This window comes from Pan paniscus, chromosome 5 (genome assembly GCF_029289425.2).
Source record: "Pan paniscus chromosome 5, NHGRI_mPanPan1-v2.0_pri, whole genome shotgun sequence".
Classification (NCBI taxonomy): Eukaryota; Metazoa; Chordata; class Mammalia; order Primates; family Hominidae; genus Pan; species Pan paniscus.
The window spans coordinates 96,065,940-96,084,888 of NC_073254.2; the positions used below are offsets into that span (position 1 = coordinate 96,065,940).

Here is an 18,949-nt window from a genome sequence, read left to right on the forward strand (position 1 = left end):
AGATCTTATTATGGTATATAGATGCCACACTCAGCATAGTAGCTGGATTTATCCTGCAGGGAATTGAAGAGATTTGAATTTAATTAGAGACAGACAGATATAACAAAGGTCAGAGATGGAAGAGACATCTTGGGAAAGCTCCTCAGTTTATTAATTGATGACATGGACAATATAATTGCCTTCCTCTTATCACCCATGAAAAATATTGTGTCTTTAAATTGCATCAAACTGTAAAAATAGAAATATTATGTAAAGACAAAGTATTATGAATTAATAATTTATATTTTAACCCAGCATATTCTCTACTTGGTGCCTACGTAGTCATTTTGTTTTATTTAAATCTACTTTATTGAGGTATAATTGACATATCAAAAGCTGTACATATTTAGTATATACATCTTGATGAATTTGTCTATAAGTATATACCAGTGAAACCATCACCATAATGGTCGTCTAGGCATAGAGCAGCTGCATAATGTCTTTCAGTTCAATGAGATTTTAAAACCTACTAATTTTTATTTATTTATTTATTTTACATTTGTTTACTTATCTTTTGAGACAGAGTTTCACTCTTTCACCCAGGCTAGAGTGAAGTGGCACGATCTTGGCTCACTGCCACCTCTGCCCCCCGGGTTCAAGCGGTTCTCCTGCCTCAGCCTCCCGAGTAGCTGGGATTACAGGCGCCCACCACCACACACAGCTAATTTTTGTATTTTTAGTAGAGACGGGATTTTGCCATGTCGGCCAGGCTGGTATCGAATTCCTGATCCACCCGCCTCAGCCTCCCAAAGTGCTAGGATTACAGGCATGAGCCACCGCGGTTGGCAAAACCTACTAATTTTTGAAGAAAGATAAATGTAAACACAGTGGTCCCTTTTTATCCTTGGTGGAGGGTATATTCCAAGACCCTATGGATGCCTGAAATTGTGGAGAGTACCTAATCCCATATATACTACATTTTTTTTCCATACACACATACCTATGATAAAGTTTAATTTATAAATTAGGCACAGTAAAGGATTTACAACAATAACTAATAATGAAATAGAACAATTGTAACAATATACTACAAGAAAAGTTATGTGAATGTGTTCTCTCTCTCTCAATATAATGCCTATGTGATGAGGCGAAGTAAGGTAAATGGTATAGAAATTGTGACATATGTTAGGCTACTATTGACCTTCTTAATGAATTGTTTATTTCTGGAATTTTCAATTTAATATTTTTGGACTATGGTTGACAGGGTAACCGAAACTGTGGATAGAGGGGGCAGGTGGGGACCACTGCAAGTTTTGAGAATAGAAAGGCTGGAATGAAAAACTTTCCTGGAGATCCATTTGTTCTAACATGTTAGGGCCCATTGTAATTTTGGTTTTCTTTTAAATGGTTAAACATGAATGCCAGGAGAAGCTGGAACTGTTTGCCATAAGGGTTTATGTCCTATCGGCTCCCACCTCTCAGTGGGAGCTTGAGGTGTGGTTGTATGGGCCGGGTCTACTCACCTGAAGTTGGGACTTTCCTGCTAGCTCCTGGTAATATGGGGACTGGGAGTCAGCGAGCTCTGCCTTGAACCTCTGGTTTACCAGAGAGACGCTGAGCTCCACCCTCTGCTCCTCCAACACAGCGAATTCTGTTTCTCTTTCCTGAGTTTAAAAAAAAAAAAAAGGACTTCTGTTAACCTAAACCACAAATAAATGGTTATTTTAGATAATATATGTTGATACTGTCTCAAGAAGTGGATTATGAAGGCTTAAGTGTTTTGCAATAAAAATCCTTTTAACTAGAACTTAGAGAAGAGCCTAGACTGGTTTAATGAGAAAATTTGTGCTTAAATTTCACATTGAAACTAGTTAGAAAATACTATCAAGCCAAGAGAAAGTTTGAAATTTCTCTCAGAAGGAATGATGTATTTGGGCCACCTTTGGAAGCAGGTGGCTAAGAACGGCGGCACGGTTCTGAGGATCTGGACTTGGTCTCCATCACTAAGGGCCAAGAGGTCATCCTTCTTGCCTGTTGGTCTGGAAACCAGCAGGGGTCTCTCATTGCTCTGAATTCCTATGGGCTTCCAGGACACAGAGCAAGCCCAGAGCTCAGTTTCAAACTTGGGGTTGACAGAGTTTTCAACCTTGGATACCCAGAAGATACTAAGGTCCATTAGTTTTCTTAAAAAAGTAAAATTATCTCTGCAGAAAATTGAATATCTCTGGTTACGTACATGATCTCTTACAGTGAAATCAGAGTTACAGAAGCAGAAAGAAGAGAACAGTTAATGGAAATTGCCCTGAGGGACAGAGCTCAACTGGATAAATGGTAGCAGATGTATTTCCTCCTCATTTCTTGTCACAAACTCCCCTCTGCCATGGGCATGGACAATACTGCAGCCTCTCTCTAACTTTAGTAGGACACAAGAAGGATGTGGATTCACATTTAAAAGACTTCTGATGTTTGTTTAAAAGATTTTCATTCATTCGAAAAAAACACACATTGAGCATCTGTATGGGTGTAGCATGGTGCTAGGATCAATGGGACACTGAAAAGTCTGACATGCAGTATTCTTTAGAAGTATTCCATTTTGTTAGGCTAATTGGAAGTTTCATGGAACATTTAAATGACTGTGAAATGAAATATTCTGGGGATATTTAACCAGAGAGAGGAACTTATATTAGCTTTTGAAGAAGATGGGACAGAGGGGTTGTGAGAAAAGAGATGACAGATGAGTTGTCTTAGAAATTTTATAGTGAATATATACTGAATTATGGTCAACAATTTTTTCCAACAGTACTTTTCACTGTTGAGGGAAGAGCATTTTTCAGAAAAATACAATATTTTATTTATTTCTTTAATTAATTTATTTTTTTGACACAGAGTCTCACTCTGTCACCCAGGCTGGAGCGCAATGGCGATCACAACTCACTGCAGCCTCAACCTCCCGGTCTCAAGCAATCCTTCCTCCTCGGCCTCTCAAGTAGCTGGGACTACAGGCATGGACCACCATGCCCAGGTAATTTTTAAATTTTTTGTAAAGATGGGGTCTCCCAATCTTGCCTAGGCTGATCTTGAGCTCCTGGGCTCAAGTGATCCTCCTGTGTTGATCTCCCAAGATGCTAGGATTACAGGCGTGAGCCACCATGCCTGGCCGAAATACAATATTTTCATTCTTTGTTCATGCCAGCAGTTCAACCAAAACTGGAACCATGTGGCCTAATGGGCAGATAGGATGGCCAGCAGGGTCTAATCTCTGATTTATCTTGTAGAGCTGGTGAGGCTGAACTTTGTGCCTTTGCCCTGAAGCTTTGACCTGTGCCTTGGAGAGAGGTTGTAATGAAGGGGAAAGGGTTAGAGGAGTCGCCTCTCAGGCCCCAGGGGTGGTAGGTCTGGTGGTAGTGGCCGTGTGAGAAGCCAGGTTCTAGTCTGCCACTCCTTATACTACTGCCTCCTTTGGGGCCTACTGCCTACTTTGTGCAGCCAAAGCTCTACACACATGGCTAATGAGTGAGGACTAAGCTCTGAGTTTTTCTTATCTTGCCCAAATTCCTATCTAAGGGGTTTGGGGAGTCATGCCCTACAAACCATAAATTCTCATCAGATGGGTTTTATTTAACCCTATATAGTGTGACTTACTTTCCAATCTGACTCTGGCATAACATTATATGACAAAGAAGAAAATCAACTTGTTTTTACTCCAAAACATGTCTCTTTGCCATATTTTGAAATGGCCGTGCAAAGTCATCCTTTGTGGGTAAAAATTTGCATCTGTAAAGAATCTCTATTAACATAGCCAGATCTTTTTCTTTCAGGCCCTCTAAATCCTGAAGAGAATAACTGAGAGTCTAGCACATTTTAAAGGTCTGAATAGGGAACACTTGTCATCTATTGTCTCTAAGGGCAGCCACTATGAGACTTCAAAAGAACCTTGGTCTACACAACCTTTTATCTTAACCTGAACATTTCCTTTCTATTGATCCCAGGTCTTTAGACAAACTGAACCAATTGTCAACCAGAAAATGTTTAAATTTACCTATAGCCTGGAAGCCCTCCCCACCTCAAATTGTCTCGCCTTTCTGTGCCAAACCAATGTACTTCTGAAATGTGTTTGATTGATGTCTCATGCCTCCCTAAAACGTATGAAACCAAGCTTCACCCTGACAACCTTGGAAACATGCTCTCAGTACTTCCTGAGGGCTGTATCATGGACCATGGTCACTCATATTTGGCTCAGAATAAATCTCTTCAAATATTTTACAGAGTTCGACAATTTGTCGACAATGAGGACAGTGTTTCCCTGCTTCCACAATTAAATTCTGTAACCATCCTCTCATCCCACATACCTTCACACTCAGAGTGGTGGCCAGTGCTCCTCTTTGCCTTAGAACACTGTGTTTATTTTTCCCTAGTTTTACACACAGGATTTTGATCATTTTGATATCTATTTGACCTATTCATCCCGGACATAACTGAGAACAAAACCTTCACTCTTGTTGTCAATGTGGAATTATACTTCAGTGGCGAAAGAGCTTCATGATTGATTGATTCATTCATTCATTCTAACACTTGGAGAGCATATATATATGTGTGTGTGTGTGTGTGTGTGTGTGTGTGTGTAAGGTTTTGTTAGGTGCTGGGGAAAAAGAGCCCCAGCACTCCACAGCTTATAAATTGTTTCTTGTAACTCCTCCCCTTTTATTCTAGGTCTTAATCTATGCTTCCCCCTCAGTACCTAGGAAGAAGTGAGAATAAAGAATAGAACAAAGTCACTGACTCTTAACCAGAGTCACAAAAATGCAGCACTAATATTATTTAAAGGATGGTTTATCCATTCTCTTTTCCTGTTTTGCTAAAGAACAAAAACAGGCACATGAAGAGCTAGATCAACTCTAGGAACTTCTTACTGTTGTAGGCATCTTGGTGTCGTTGAGTGTATTATCGAGAATTTCATTGAGGAGGGTGTCATCAGGAGTGAGAGGGAAAGGCCCAAGTGAGACGCTGGCAACATCTGTGAAAATTTTAAAAATTAAAGACACAAAAATGAGAATGGAGGAGTTTAAATTAGAACAAGGTCAAAATTCAATATGCTTTTTCTGTCATTCTGGAATTTACAGATATTAGGTGCCTTCTGAACTCATCTTTTTAAGATCACGTAAATATGTTCTTGAAAAAATATGATTCATACTCTGTCCTAAATTCTTCATTCTTTCTCTTAAGGACCCAAATTTGGTGCTTCCCTGTATGTGTTATACTTAAATGCTTTTGCCAGATGAGACCTGATTAATTTTTTCTTAATGACATAATAAAAAGGACACATAGGCAGATGTTTACCTTGAATTTGCTCTTCTGAGAGTTTTCTTAGAATACTGCCCAAGTCTTTAAAATGTAGATTGCTTAAGCAATCATTGAGGAATAAGATTTTAATCAGAAAATCCAAGAGATGAAAGAACATTTAAGATGCTATGAATTTCACTTCTTTTAGAACAGATCACCATAAACCATTTCAAATATGTGGCAAATGTTTTGATATTTTTAAAGATCTTCATAGAGTGCAAGTCTGGGTTCTATTCAAGCAAAGAAAAAAGCGTTATTGTAATACAAATGCATTTCTATTTTGTAATAAATTATTATTTAAAAAATGCTCAGAGAAAATAGTGTTATAGTTAATTGGTTTATATTTAGCCAGAAACAACTTTCCATTTCAACCTTAATTAGGCAAAAACATAGAATGCCTTAGTTTATTCTTGTGTTTTAGAAAACAAGATATACTGAAAAATGATTCGATCTTTCCTTACTCCCTGAAGAGTATGTGGTACCTGGGAATCTGCAGTCACAAGTGGTTACTTGTCACTGTGAGGCTCTGTGAAGTAATTGCTCTGGGTGTGGAATTGTGCTTCCTAGTGGGGGCGTGAGAGTGGGTATCAGAATCATCTAGGCAAGGCAGTTTTTTGGCTAATAAAATACATACCCTGTGGCATATCAGAACCTCAAAGGATGTGGTCCCTGGCATCTTCCCCTTCTGCCCTCATTGAAGAATCCTGCTGTGAGCAATTGGGATGGATGTGTTCTGTGCTTTGGACTTCACCAGACTATTACCAATGTAAGGCATCTTCAAACTTTGTAATTCTATGAATAATTGGTTTATGCTATAATTTTTGTTACAATAAAAAAGTACTTAGCTGGTACCCTAGAAGAACAAATTTTTATTTGGCTATCCTTCCATTTTATTGCCTTGAAAAGATAAATTATTCACATACTTACACCTAAAAACAATTATTAGGTAGCCTGGGTTTGTCTTTGAGTACATTCAGCCTCTTTTGGAGATTTCTCACTCTTCCTTCACACCTAGGCACCTAGTAACAGTTCCCAATCAAAATCTAATCTTAACTGTTCTGTGTGTATACTTCAACTGGAGGTGTCCAGAAGTACTGGGGAAATAATTCTAAAACATTTGTTGCTAGAACTCAAATATATGGTGATGATATATCACATTATATTATAATATATGAATTGTCCACTGGTCCCTCAAAGTTTTTATTTAAAAAAATGAAAAATAATTTATAAGAAAGGGGTCATTTTAACTTACTCTAACTTACTAAATCTAATCTTGTTATTACAAAAGTTTCTATCAGCTAAAGTACATTAACTTCAAATTTAAAGTAGAAATACAAATTTCAGTTCTCTTATTAATTTTGATCGTTTTCCCATATTAAAATGAAGTCAGTACAAACATCTTTTTACATGTTTATATGCTCCTCCTCTAAATAATACCTTTTTGAATAAGATTTGATATTAGGTGTCACAGGTCAAATTTGAGCTGTTTATATGGGGGAATTAACTATGCAGCTCTTCTTTTTATTGTTAAAAATGCATTTTACTGTCATTTTATAATTAAAATTCAACTAGGCTTGTCCTATTATTAGCTACAAGTCAGTCCAGAAATGATAAATTAGCTGAACTTAGGAGAAAACTGAAATATAGGCACTGCCGGCTTTCTCTGAATGTCAGTAAAGGAAGAAATGGGAAAGTAATATCATTTATATACAAATATCTATTTTCTCAATTTCTACATTTTAAGTCATCAAAAATTAATTTCTTAAAACATTATTCACATTACCAAAAATCAAATGAAGTGGGGAATACATTGCCCAGAGAATAGTTTTATTGTGTATATTTAAAAATATTCTTAGATTATATGTGAAAATGGGAAGACTGCAATAGAAATATACATGAAAGAGAAATTTCAAACATCTAATAAACACAGGAGAAATGATTTCCCTCTGCCTTTTGGCAAACTCTAGAATAAATAGTAATATTCAATATTGATAAGTGCTGCAATGAGACAGGTTCTTGTCTTTTCTGCCAGTGGGCTATTTAAATTGTAACAAAATTTCTGGAAAAAAAATTTGGCAAAATGTATTAAAAGCCTTAAAATCCATAGTGTTTGACTTAATAATCTATTTTGAGAAATTAGTGATTTGACAAAGATTTATGTTTAAATATCTTAATTAAAACACTATTTGTAATGTCAGATACAATGATGCAATGGTTAAGTTGATGACATCCGTATGGATGCAACAGAATGTTGCAAGTCATTAAAATGATAACTTTGAAGAAATTTTAGTAAACTATAAAGTATCCTTTACATCAGGTTAAGTGGAAAAAATGATACAAACTCTAAGTAAATATGGTCTCAGTAATATGTGTATATAATGGAAGAAAGAAGGCAGAAAATAGGCAGTAAATGTTCATGATGGTTGTTTCCAAACTGTAAGATATTGAGTGGTTTGGTTTTACCTTTATTCTTTTCCGTATTTTCCAAGTTTTATTCAATAAATTTAAATTATGTTATAAAGTTAGAAATATAAGCTAGTTTTGAGAAAGTACATTATAAACATTATCTTTAATTAGGAATTGTTTTATAAATAACATGCTATCATGATGATTTGAATGAAAGTTTAGAAGCAAAGAAATTAGATCTAAGCTTACCTGTTGAAGTGACAATGGTTTCACCAGGCTCTCCCAATGTCTTCTCTGTAGATATTTCATCTTTTCTATTAGTACAATAGAAAAGAAGGAAGAGGTGGTAAAAGAGAGCTTGATGACAGTAGAGAACATACATTTAAATTTCTTGATGGAGGAGCCAAGATGGCCGAATAGGAACAGCTCTGGTCTACAGCTCCCAGCGTGAGCGACGCAGAAGACGGGTGATTTCTGCATTTCCATCTGAGGTGCCGGGTTCATCTCACTAGAGAGTGCCAGTGCGGTGGGCGCAGGTCAGTGGGTGCGCGCACCGTGCGCGAGCCGAAGCAGGGCGAGGCATTGCCTCACTCTGGAAGCGCAAGGGGTCAGGGAGTTCCCTTTCTGAGTCAAAGAAAGGGGTGACAGATGGCACCTGGAAAATTGGGTCACTCCCACCCGAATACTGTGCTTTTCTGACCGGCTTAAAAAACGGTACACCACGAGATTATAGACCTCACCTGGCTCGGAGGGTCCTACGCCCACGGAGTCTCGCTGATTGCTAGCACAGCAGTCTGAGATCAAACTGCAAGGCGGCGGCGAGGCTAGGGGAGGGGCGCCCGCCATTGCCCAGGCTTGTTTAGGTAAACAAAGCAGCCAGGAAGCTCCAACTGGGTGGAGCCCACAACAGCTCAAGGGAGGCCTGCCTGCCTCTGTAGGCTCCACCTCTGGGGGCAGGGCACAGACAAACAAAAAGACAGCAGTAACCTCTGCAGACTTAAATGTCCCTGTCTGACAGCTTTGAAGAGAGCAGTGCTTCTCCCAGCATGCAGCCGGAGATCTGAGAACGGGCAGACTGCCTCCTCAAGTGAGTCCCTGACCCCTGACCCCCAAGCAGCCTAACTGGGAGGCACCCCCCAGCAGGGGCACACTGACACCTCACAATGCAGGGTATTCCAACAGACCTGCAGCTGAGGGTCCTGTCTGTTAGAAGGAAAACTAACAAACAGAAAGGACATCCACACCAAAAACCCATCTGTACATCACCATCATCAAAGACCAAAAGTAGATAAAACCACAAAGATGGGGAAAAAACAGAACAGAAAAACTGGAAACTCTAAAAAGCAGAGCGACTCTCCTCCTCCAAAGGAACGCACTTCCTCACCAGCAACGGAACAAAGCTGGATGGAGAATGACTTTGACGAGCTGAGAGAAGAATGCTTCAGACGATCAAATTACTCTGAGCTACGGGAGGACATTCAAACCAAAGGCAAAGAAGTTGAAAACTTTGAAAAAAATTTAGAAGAATGTATAACTAGAATAACCAATACAGAGAAGTGCTTAAAGGAGCTGATGGAGCTGAAAACCAAGGCTCGAGAACTACGTGAAGAATGCAGAAGCCTCAGGAGCCGATGCGATCAACTGGAAGAAAGGGTATCAGGGATAGAAGATGAAATGAAGCGAGAAGGGAAGTTTAGAGAAAAAAGAATAAAAAGAAATGAGCAAAGCCTCCAAGAAATATGAGACTATGTGAAAAGACCAAATCTACGTCTGATTGGTGTACCTGAAAGTGATGGGGAGAATGGAACCAAGTTGGAAAACACTCTGCAGGATATTATCCAGGAGAACTTCCCCAATCTAGCAAGGCAGGCCAACGTTCAGATTCAGGAAATACAGAGAATGCCACAAAGATACTCCTCGAGAAGAGCAACGCCAAGACACATAATTGTCAGATTCACCAAAGTTGAAATGAAGGAAAAAATGTTAAGGGCAGCCAGAGAGAAAGGTCGGGTTACCCCCAAAGGGAAGCCCATCAGACTAACAGCGGATCTCTCGGCAGAAACCCTACAAGCCAGAAGAGAGTGGGGGCCAATATTCAACATTCTTAAAGAAAAGAATTTTCAACCCAGAATTTCATATCCAGCCAAACTAAGCTTCATAAGTGAAGGAGAAATAAAATACTTTACAGACAAGCAAATGCTGAGAGATTTTGTCACCACCAGGCCTGCCCTAAAAGAGCTCCTGAAGGAAGCGCTAAACATGGAAAGGAACAACCAGTACCAGCCCCTGCAAAATCATGCCAAAATGTAAAGACCATCGAGACTAGGAAGAAACTGCATCAACTAACGAGCAAAATAACCAGCTAACATCATAATGACAGGATCAAATTCACACATAACAATATTAACTTTAAATGTAAATGGACTAAATGCTCCAATTAAAAGACACAGACTGGCAAATAGGATAAAGAGTCAAGACCCATCAGTGTGCTCTATTCAGGAATCCCATCTCACATGCAGAGACACACATAGGCTCAAAATAAAAGGATGGAGGAAGATCTACCAAGCAAACGGAAAAACAAAAAAAGGCAGGGGTTGCAATCCTAGTCTCTGATAAAACAGACTTTAAACCAACAAAGATCAAAAGAGACAAAGAAGGCCATTACATAATGGTAAAGGTATCAATTCAACAAGAAGAGCTAACTATCCTAAATATATATGCACCCAATACAGGAGCACCCAGATTCATAAAGCAAGTCCTGAGTGACCTACAAAGAGACTTAGACTCCCACACATTAATAATGGGAGACTTTAACACCCCACTGTCAACATTAGACAGATGAATGAGACAGAAAGTCAACAAGGATACCCAGGAATTGAACTCAGCTCTGCAGCAAGCAGACCTAATAGACATCTACAGAACTCTCCACCCCAAATCAACAGAATATACATTCTTTTCAGCACCACACCACACCTATTCCAAAATTGACCACATACTTGGAAGTAAAGCTCTCCTCAGCAAATGTAAAAGAACAGAGATTATAACAAACTATCTCTCAGACCACAGTGCAATCAAACTAGAACTCAGGATTAAGAATCTCACTCAAAACCGCTCAACTACATGGAAACTGAACAACCTGCTCCTGAATGACTACTGGGTACATAACGAAATGAAGGCAGAAATAAAGATGTTCTTTGAAACCAACAAGAACAAAGACACAACATACCAGAATCTCTGGGACACATTCAAAGCAGTGTGTAGAGGGAAATTTATAGCACTAAATGCCCACAAGAGAAAGCAGGAAAGATCCAAAATTGACATCCTAACATCACAATTAAAAGAACTAGAAAAGCAAGAGCAAACACATTCAAAAGCTAGCAGAAGGCAAGAAATAACTAAAAGCAGAGCAGAACTGAAGGAAATAGAGACACAAAAAACCCTTCAAAAATTAATGAATCCAGGAGGTGGTTTTTTGAAAGGATCAACAAAATTGATAGACTGCTAGCAAGACTAATAAAGAAAAAAAGAGAGAAGAATCAAATAGACGCAATCAAAAATGATAAAGGGGATATCACCACCAATCCCACAGAAATACAAACTACCATCAGAGAATACTACAAACACCTCTACGCAAATAAACTAGGAAATCTAGAGGAAATGGATAAATTCCTCGACACATATACTCTTCCAAGACTAAACCAGGAAGAAGTTGAATCACTGAATAGACCAATAACAGGATTGAAATTGTGGCAATAATCAATAGCTTACCAACCAAGAAGAGTCCAGGACCAGATGGATTCACAGCCAAATTCTACCAGAGGTACAAGGAGGAACTGGTACCATTCCTTCTGAAACTATTCCAATCAATAGAAAAAGAGGGAATCCTCCCTAACTCATTTTATGAGGCCAGCATCATTCTGATACCAAAGCCGGGCAGAGACACAACCAAAAAAAGAGAATTTTAGACCAATATCCCTGATGAACATTGATGCAAAAATCCTCAATAAAATACTGGCAAAATGAATCCAGCAGCACATCAAAAAGCTTATCCACCATGATCAAGTGGGTTTCATCCCTGGGATGCAAGGCTGGTTCAATATACGCAAATCAATAAATGTAATCCAGCATATAAACAGAGCCAAAGACAAAAACCACATGATTATCTCAATAGATGCAGAAAAAGCCTTTGATAAAATTCAACGACGCTTCATGCTAAAAACTCTCAATAAGTTAGGTATTGATGGGACATATTTCAAAATAATAAGAGCTATCTATGACAAACTCACAGCCAATATCATACTGAATGGGCAAAAACTGGAAGCATTCCCTTTGAAAACTGGCACAAGACAGGGATGCCCTCTCTTACCACTCCTATTCAACATAGTGTTGGAAGTTCTGGCCAGGGCAATTAGGCAGGAGAAGGAAATAAAGGGTATTCAAACAGGAAAAGAGGAAGTCAAATTGTCCCTGTTTGCAGATGACATGATTGTATATCTAGAAAACCCCATTGTCTCAGCCCAAATCTCCTTAAGCTGATAAGCAACTTCAGCAACGTCTCAGGATACAAAATCAATGTACAAAAATCACAAGCATTCTTATACACCAACAACAGACAAACAGAGAGCCAAATCATGAGTGAACTCCCATTCACAATTGCTTCAAAGAGAATAAAATACCTAGGAATCCAACTGACAAGGGATGTGAAGGACCTCTTCAAGGAGAACTACAAACCACTGCTCAAGGAAATAAAAGAGGATACAAACAAATGGAAGAACATTCCATGCTCATGGGTAGGAAGAATCAATATCGTGAAAATGGCCATATTGCCCAAGGTAATTTACAGATTCAATGCCATCCCCATTAAGCTACCAATGCCTTTCTTCACAGAATTGGAAAAAACTACACTAAAGTTCATATGGAACCAAAAAAGAGCCTGCATTGCCAAGTCAATCCTAAGCCAAAAGAACAAAGCTGGAGGCATCACACTACCTGACTTCAAACTATACTACAAGGCTACAGTAACCAAAACAGGATGCTACTGGTACCAAAACAGAGATGTAGATCAATGGAACAGAACAGAGCCCTCAGAAATAACGCCACATATCTACAACTATCTGATCTTTGACAAACCTGAGAAAAACAAGCAATGGGGAAAGGATTCCCTATTTAATAAATGGTGCTGGGAAAACTGGCTAGCCATATGTAGAAAGCTGAAACTGGATCCCTTCCTTACACCTTATACAAAAATCAATTCAAGATGGATTAAAGACTTAAACGTTAGACCTAAAGCCGTAAAAACCCTAGAAGAAAACCTAGGCATTACCATTCAGGACATAGGCATGGGCAAGGACTTCATATCTAAAACACCAAAAGCAATTGCAACAAAAGCCAAAATTGACAAATGGGATCTAATTAAACTAAAGAGCTTCTGCACAGCAAAAGAAACTACCATCAGAGTGAACAGGCAACCTACAAAATGGGAGAAAATTTTCGCAACCTACTCATCTGACAAAGGGCTCATATCCAGAATCTACAATGAACTCAAACAAATTTACGAGAAAAAAACAAACAACCCCATCAAAAAGTGGGCAAAGGACATGAACAGACACTTCTCAAAAGAAGACATTTATGCAGCCAAAAAACACATGAAAAATCGCTCATCATCACTGGCCATCAGAGAAATGCAAATCAAAACCACAATGAGATACCATCTCACACCAGTTAGAATGGCAATCATTAAGAAGTCAGGAAACAACAGGTGCTGGAGAGGATGTGGAGAAATAGGAACACTTTTACACTGTTGGTGGGACTGTAAACTAGTTCAACCATTGTGGAAGTCAGTGTGGCGATTCCTCAGGGATCTAGAACTAGAAATACCATTTGACCCAGCCATCCCATTACTGGGTATATACCCAAAGTACTATAAACCATGCTGCTATAAAGACACATGCACACGTATGTTTATTGCAGCATTATTCACAATAGCAAAGACTTGGAACCTACCCAAATGTCCAACAATGATAGACTGGATTAAGAAAATGTGGCACATATACACCATGGAATACTATGCAGCCATAAAAAATGATGAGTTCATGTCCTTTGTAGGGACATGGATGAAATTGGAAATCATCATTCTCAGTAAACTATCACAAGAACAAAAAACCAACACCGCATATTCTCACTCATAGGTGGGAATTGAACAATGAGATCACATGGACAGAGGAAGGGGAATATCACACTCTGGGGACTGTGGTGGGGTGGGGGGGAGGGGGGAGGGATGGCATTGGGAGATATACCTAATGCTAGATGACGAGTTAGTGGGTGCAGCGCACCAGCATGGCACATGTATACATATGTAACTAACCTGCACAATGTGCACATGTACCCTAAAACTTAAAGTATAAAAAAAAAAAGTTATGAAGAAAAAAAAAATTTCTTATACTGAGTAGACCTAAAAGTTATAGGAAAAGCGTACTTTAAAACTGGATTGACCTATTTTTAAATTACAGAAGTAATATTTGAATATATTCTCATTGCCGAAAAATGCAAAAAACTCTCCAAAATGGTTATGTTTGACTCCAGTGTTTTCCGTAAGCATCCTGTTTTTTTGTGTTCCTGGGGTTCTGTGGTAGGCAAAGCTGGTCTTTGGGGTCTAATATTATAGTTCCATTCCACTTACACTGTGTTCTTGACATCAGAGATAATTGATGACATGATCTGTGACTGAAATATTCTTGCTAAAATCTCAGACCCTCAAGCCTGCATATCCAGAGTCATTAAGCTTATCTAATAAAGTAACTCTTGTGGTTACAGTAATGGGAAAGAGATAGATTTCTGGGTAATACAGATTTACTAAATCTGTATTCTGGGCACAGCCATTGTCTGTAATGGTAACTAGCCAGGAAGTTGGGGGTAGGTTCTCAGTGCCGTGGAATGATGATGTGGAAGAGATTCTAGGAGCAGATCCAAGGTCATGGTGGTAGAGCTATTTGTGTATAATATTGGCCCATTCTAACAAGCTTTACTTAGAAAGGAGTAGTGGTGAGAGAGCCAGGTGGGAGGAGGTCCCCCCAAAAACTCCAACTGGCCTGCCCACCAGGATGGAGCCTATGGGAAGTTTGTGCAGTTTGCAGTGGGGAGGAGCCTGGCCCCTCCTCTTCCTGTGTGGAACCTGGGATTCAAGCTGCATGCGGGAAGCACTCTAGCAGGGACTCTGCGTGGGAAGCACTCTAGCAGGGACTCTTCACTAGCAAGAGTCCCTATTTTCCCCTCTTTTTCCTTTTCACCCAATAAAACCCTGCTTTACTCACCCTTCAAACCATCTGCAAGCCTAAATTGTCATGGCTGTGGGACAGACAAGGACCTTGTCTTTAGCTGAACTAAGGATAAGTCCTGCAACATTTTTTGGCGCCCAACGTAGGGCTCGAGAAGTGGTGAGTGAAATGGGGACTCAAAACCTCTCGCTGTTGCTTCTAAGCCTTTTCATCCTTGGACTTCTGAGGGTGGTTGAAACCATGCCCCCATACCCCATTGCTCCTGGGCCTTTTCATGGCCCTTTCCTTCCATTCTCAGGGTCAAAAAAGGAGCAGTGAGCAGCAGCTCCCCGCTGCTCTCCCCTCCCTGCTGGGGCTGGGACTCATGGTCCAAGGGTCCCACACAGCTGGCTGGCTTGTTCCCAGCTATGCATCACCACAGCAGCCTTCTGCTTCCCTGGCCAAAGGGTTCAGCTCCATCGGACAGTAATTAAACTTTTCTCCCTGGTGGAGGAACTTGCATAAGAGTAAGAGGTTCTTCCCCAGGCATTTTTAAATTTTTTTTTTCTTTTCTCTTCTCCACCCTGTCTGCAGTTAACCTTTAAAGTTCTTTTTCCCCTTTAGCAGGCCAGACCCCCACCCCCAACAACTATCACTGTATTCTCTGCAAAGTTTTGGTTGTTAAATCAAGCCTCCATTTTGTTATACATCCTGAGGGCATGGCTTGTAACTCCAGTGGCAAGACTTTGCCTTATGGAATGAGCCCTTTCTGGTTCAATATCTGCATGTTTTTCTAAATCTGTCTCTTAAATAGCCCCATTCAGTGACTAGGTTTTCTTCTGCCTCTCTGTGTGTGTACTGTGTGTAACGTCTGTCAAAGAGCTGTAATTAATTTGGCCTAAAGAAAGACAAGCACTTGGATCTAATTTTTTTTAAGGGAAGTTAAAAGCTGTAGTACCTTTCAGTGCATGTGACTTTACTCTTTAAGAAATAAAAACAGCCTTCAAGATTATTGGTAAAATGAAGGTGTCATTAAAATGTAAATAGGTGAACTAAACTATGCAGGTCAGATGCAAGGTTTGCTAAGTGTTTTGAGGTTATAAACTGCTTTTTGGGTTTTGAGAACTGTCTGTCTTGTTGGCTTCACAATAGGTAAGGCCTGGGGACATATGAAATTAATTACACCCTTAACTAAAAAGGCAAACCTCGGCTGCAGTCAGCACACAATTAAAGTAACTTACCAGGTTTTACCTTAAAGTTAAAAATTGTTAGGAGTTAACATTATACCATGTAATTGAAACTACTGAAACTAGATTTACATGTAAGGGGTGTAAGAATAGTAAAATGTGTTTTTATAGTAAAAGGTTATAAGAAGGCATGGAAATGTAAACTTTGGCTTAGGGTTAAAGGATTGTATTAAATTATATAGAAAAAAGCTGAAGGTTCAAAGAAGTGCTGGAAGAATTGTGGAAATTACTCTTGCAGAAGAGGTTCTTTGTGTGAACATATTGACTATTCAAAAAAAGGTATTATATGGTTTTTTCCGTAAATTGATCATTGAGATAAAACCATAACAAAATTTTCTTCAGGCACTAATCTGCTCTTTGGCAAAATTTGTAAAGGGTTATAAAAGGTTTTTGCTTCTTTAAGATTTTGGAGTCATCATTTTGGCACAATAAATAATTTATGGCTATCTGGAATTATGTTTCATAATATCAAGTGCTTTAGACATATTTAAAAGGCTTCTCAAAATCAAACTTCAGTTTCAAAATTGTCCTTCCTGACACCTGGCTTTTTGGATAGTCCAGAGAGCCCCTAGAATGTCCAGAAAAGAGGTAAACAGGATTATTCAACATATTTAGGTACCTGGGATTGTCAAAATGATGTTCACTCTTCTTTAGTTCATATCTTGGTAAATAATGCTAATCTATGTTCCAAAATTCTATGGGATTTCAAAAATTCTAATATCTAAATGTATGCTATCAATCATAATTAAGGTTGTTAAGTTATTGTAAACCATGGAGATAACCAAATTTGTCAATTGTGTTCCTAACTGTAACTACACTGGACATTTTGCTATTCACAGACAATTGCTGTCTTGTTTTTATCCTTTTCAAAAGATAGTTTATAATAAGCTGCAGGACTTTAACAGGTGCTCGCAAATACACGATTCTGTTAACTTTGGAGATTGTAACATTGGAATAAAGGAAAATGTACAGGACTCATGAGGAGCTGAAATGCTCACGAATATCAAACCAAACAAGAGTTAATTAAATGGACAGAACTCAGAAAGCTGAAGCAACTTTTGACTTTTTCTTGGAATACTGCTGATCCTTGTTTTATTTTTCAGAGTCAAGGAAACTTATTTTGAACTATTTATAGCCTTTAACAATTAAGTAAGGGCCAGACACGGTGGCTCACGCCTGTAATCCCAGCACTTTGGGAGGCCGAGGCGGGTGGATCACAAGGTCGGGAGATCGAAATCATCCTGGCTAACATGATGAAACCCCATCTCTACTAAAAAATAGAAAAAATCAGCCAGGCATGGTGGTGGGTGCCTGTAGTCCCAGCTACTCAGGAGGCTGAGGCTTGAACCTGGGAGGCAGAGCTTGCAGTGAGCCAAGATCGTGCCACTGCACTCCAGCCTGGGTGACAGAGCGAGACTCCGTCTCAAGAAAAAAAAAAAGTTAAGTAAGTTATACTCCTGGGGTGAAAATTTGGAGCATGCTTGTTTCTCTCTGCCTGGTTCCTTTAGAATTTGGAAACTATCTGTGAGTATTCTTAACTTATGGCAATATAGTTGTTTGCATCAGTGCAATAGGAATCCATTTTTCTTTTGCAACAAGACACAATTGGAAAAATTGGGTATTTTATCAAGGGTTTGACTGAAAGTGTATGCTTCCCTTTAAGGAGTCAATCTCAACTTACAGAACAAATAAAACTCAGTGGGGAAACTGGCCTCATACCCTTGTCTATGCAGTCCCTGTACAGGGTTCTTGACCTATGGTCAGTAAAGAATGTCACTTTCTAACAGGTCCAGGAGCTCCAAGTTTATCTTTGGACCTTAAGAGGAGGGGATCACCCAACTCACAGGCATTTGAGGATACAAACCCAGAGCTGGGATCAGCATTAAAAGGTCTCACCTGAGATTCCTTGTGGAACAGACTTCCATCAAAGCCAATCCAAAAGGCTTATGTAGAAATAATTATTCTTGCTGCACTTTATGCAAATAATTAGGCCAAGTTTAAAACCAAAGTCTATTTGCAAACAACTCAGTCCTATTATGATTTTGTTTTTAACAAAAATGAGGACTGGAGAGAGGGAAATTATGTTTCAAAACTTATCATACATTTGTCATTAAATTCTAAACTCATTAGTTGTTTTTAAGATTTTGCCTATATTTTAGACTAACCCTGCTTGTTCCTGTGAACCAACCAGCAATCTCTGGCTGCAGCTCAGAAAGAACAAGAGGGATGGGTAATGTAGAAATCTGGATCAATATTCTGGTTCTGAGCAATTATCCTGCAAATCCTGCCAGGTTATGGAATAAATAGAGAATAAATAGGGTGCCCATCACCTGGAGGTTTCGTTTTTGGGGAAGTAAAGACCAAGGGAACTAACCAAAGCCAAGCACCATGCACCTAAATTCTAGCAAGCATAACTATAGCTACCAGTTATCTTGGTGTGTCACAAGACATCCTTTTCTCTCCCTTGTTGGAGGACTCACTTCCACAGTTTCACCTTAGCATTTGGCTTTTGATAAGGAGTCCATGTAACCCCCCGAGACATATTTTTGTCCCAAACTCAATTCCAAGCTTTAGGTAAAAGCCCTAGGAAGGAAAACTGGATCTGAGGTATCCAGAGGCAAATTACAACGGAGGTTAAAAGGCACAGTGCAGGTGAGCATGGCTGATTCCTGTCGATTAAGCCAACCCCAAGCTTCCTGTTTCATGGATAAAGGGCATGTTAAT

The 18,949-nt window shown here is 39.2% G+C and overlaps 1 protein-coding gene across 1 annotated transcript in view; it reads right to left on the minus strand.

The window, feature by feature from the left end:
• IMPG1 (interphotoreceptor matrix proteoglycan 1) overlaps positions 1 to 18,949 on the minus strand; it is a 126,990-nt gene that overhangs the window by 96,201 nt on the left and 11,840 nt on the right. Inside the window, exons 4-6 of the mRNA XM_008975372.3 lie at positions 7,975 to 8,039; positions 4,890 to 4,993; positions 1,503 to 1,643 (exon numbers count right to left, since the gene is read on the minus strand). Coding sequence (XP_008973620.3) covers positions 1,503 to 1,643; positions 4,890 to 4,993; positions 7,975 to 8,039 — 310 coding nt within the window. The remainder of the gene's footprint in view (positions 1 to 1,502; positions 1,644 to 4,889; positions 4,994 to 7,974; positions 8,040 to 18,949) is intronic.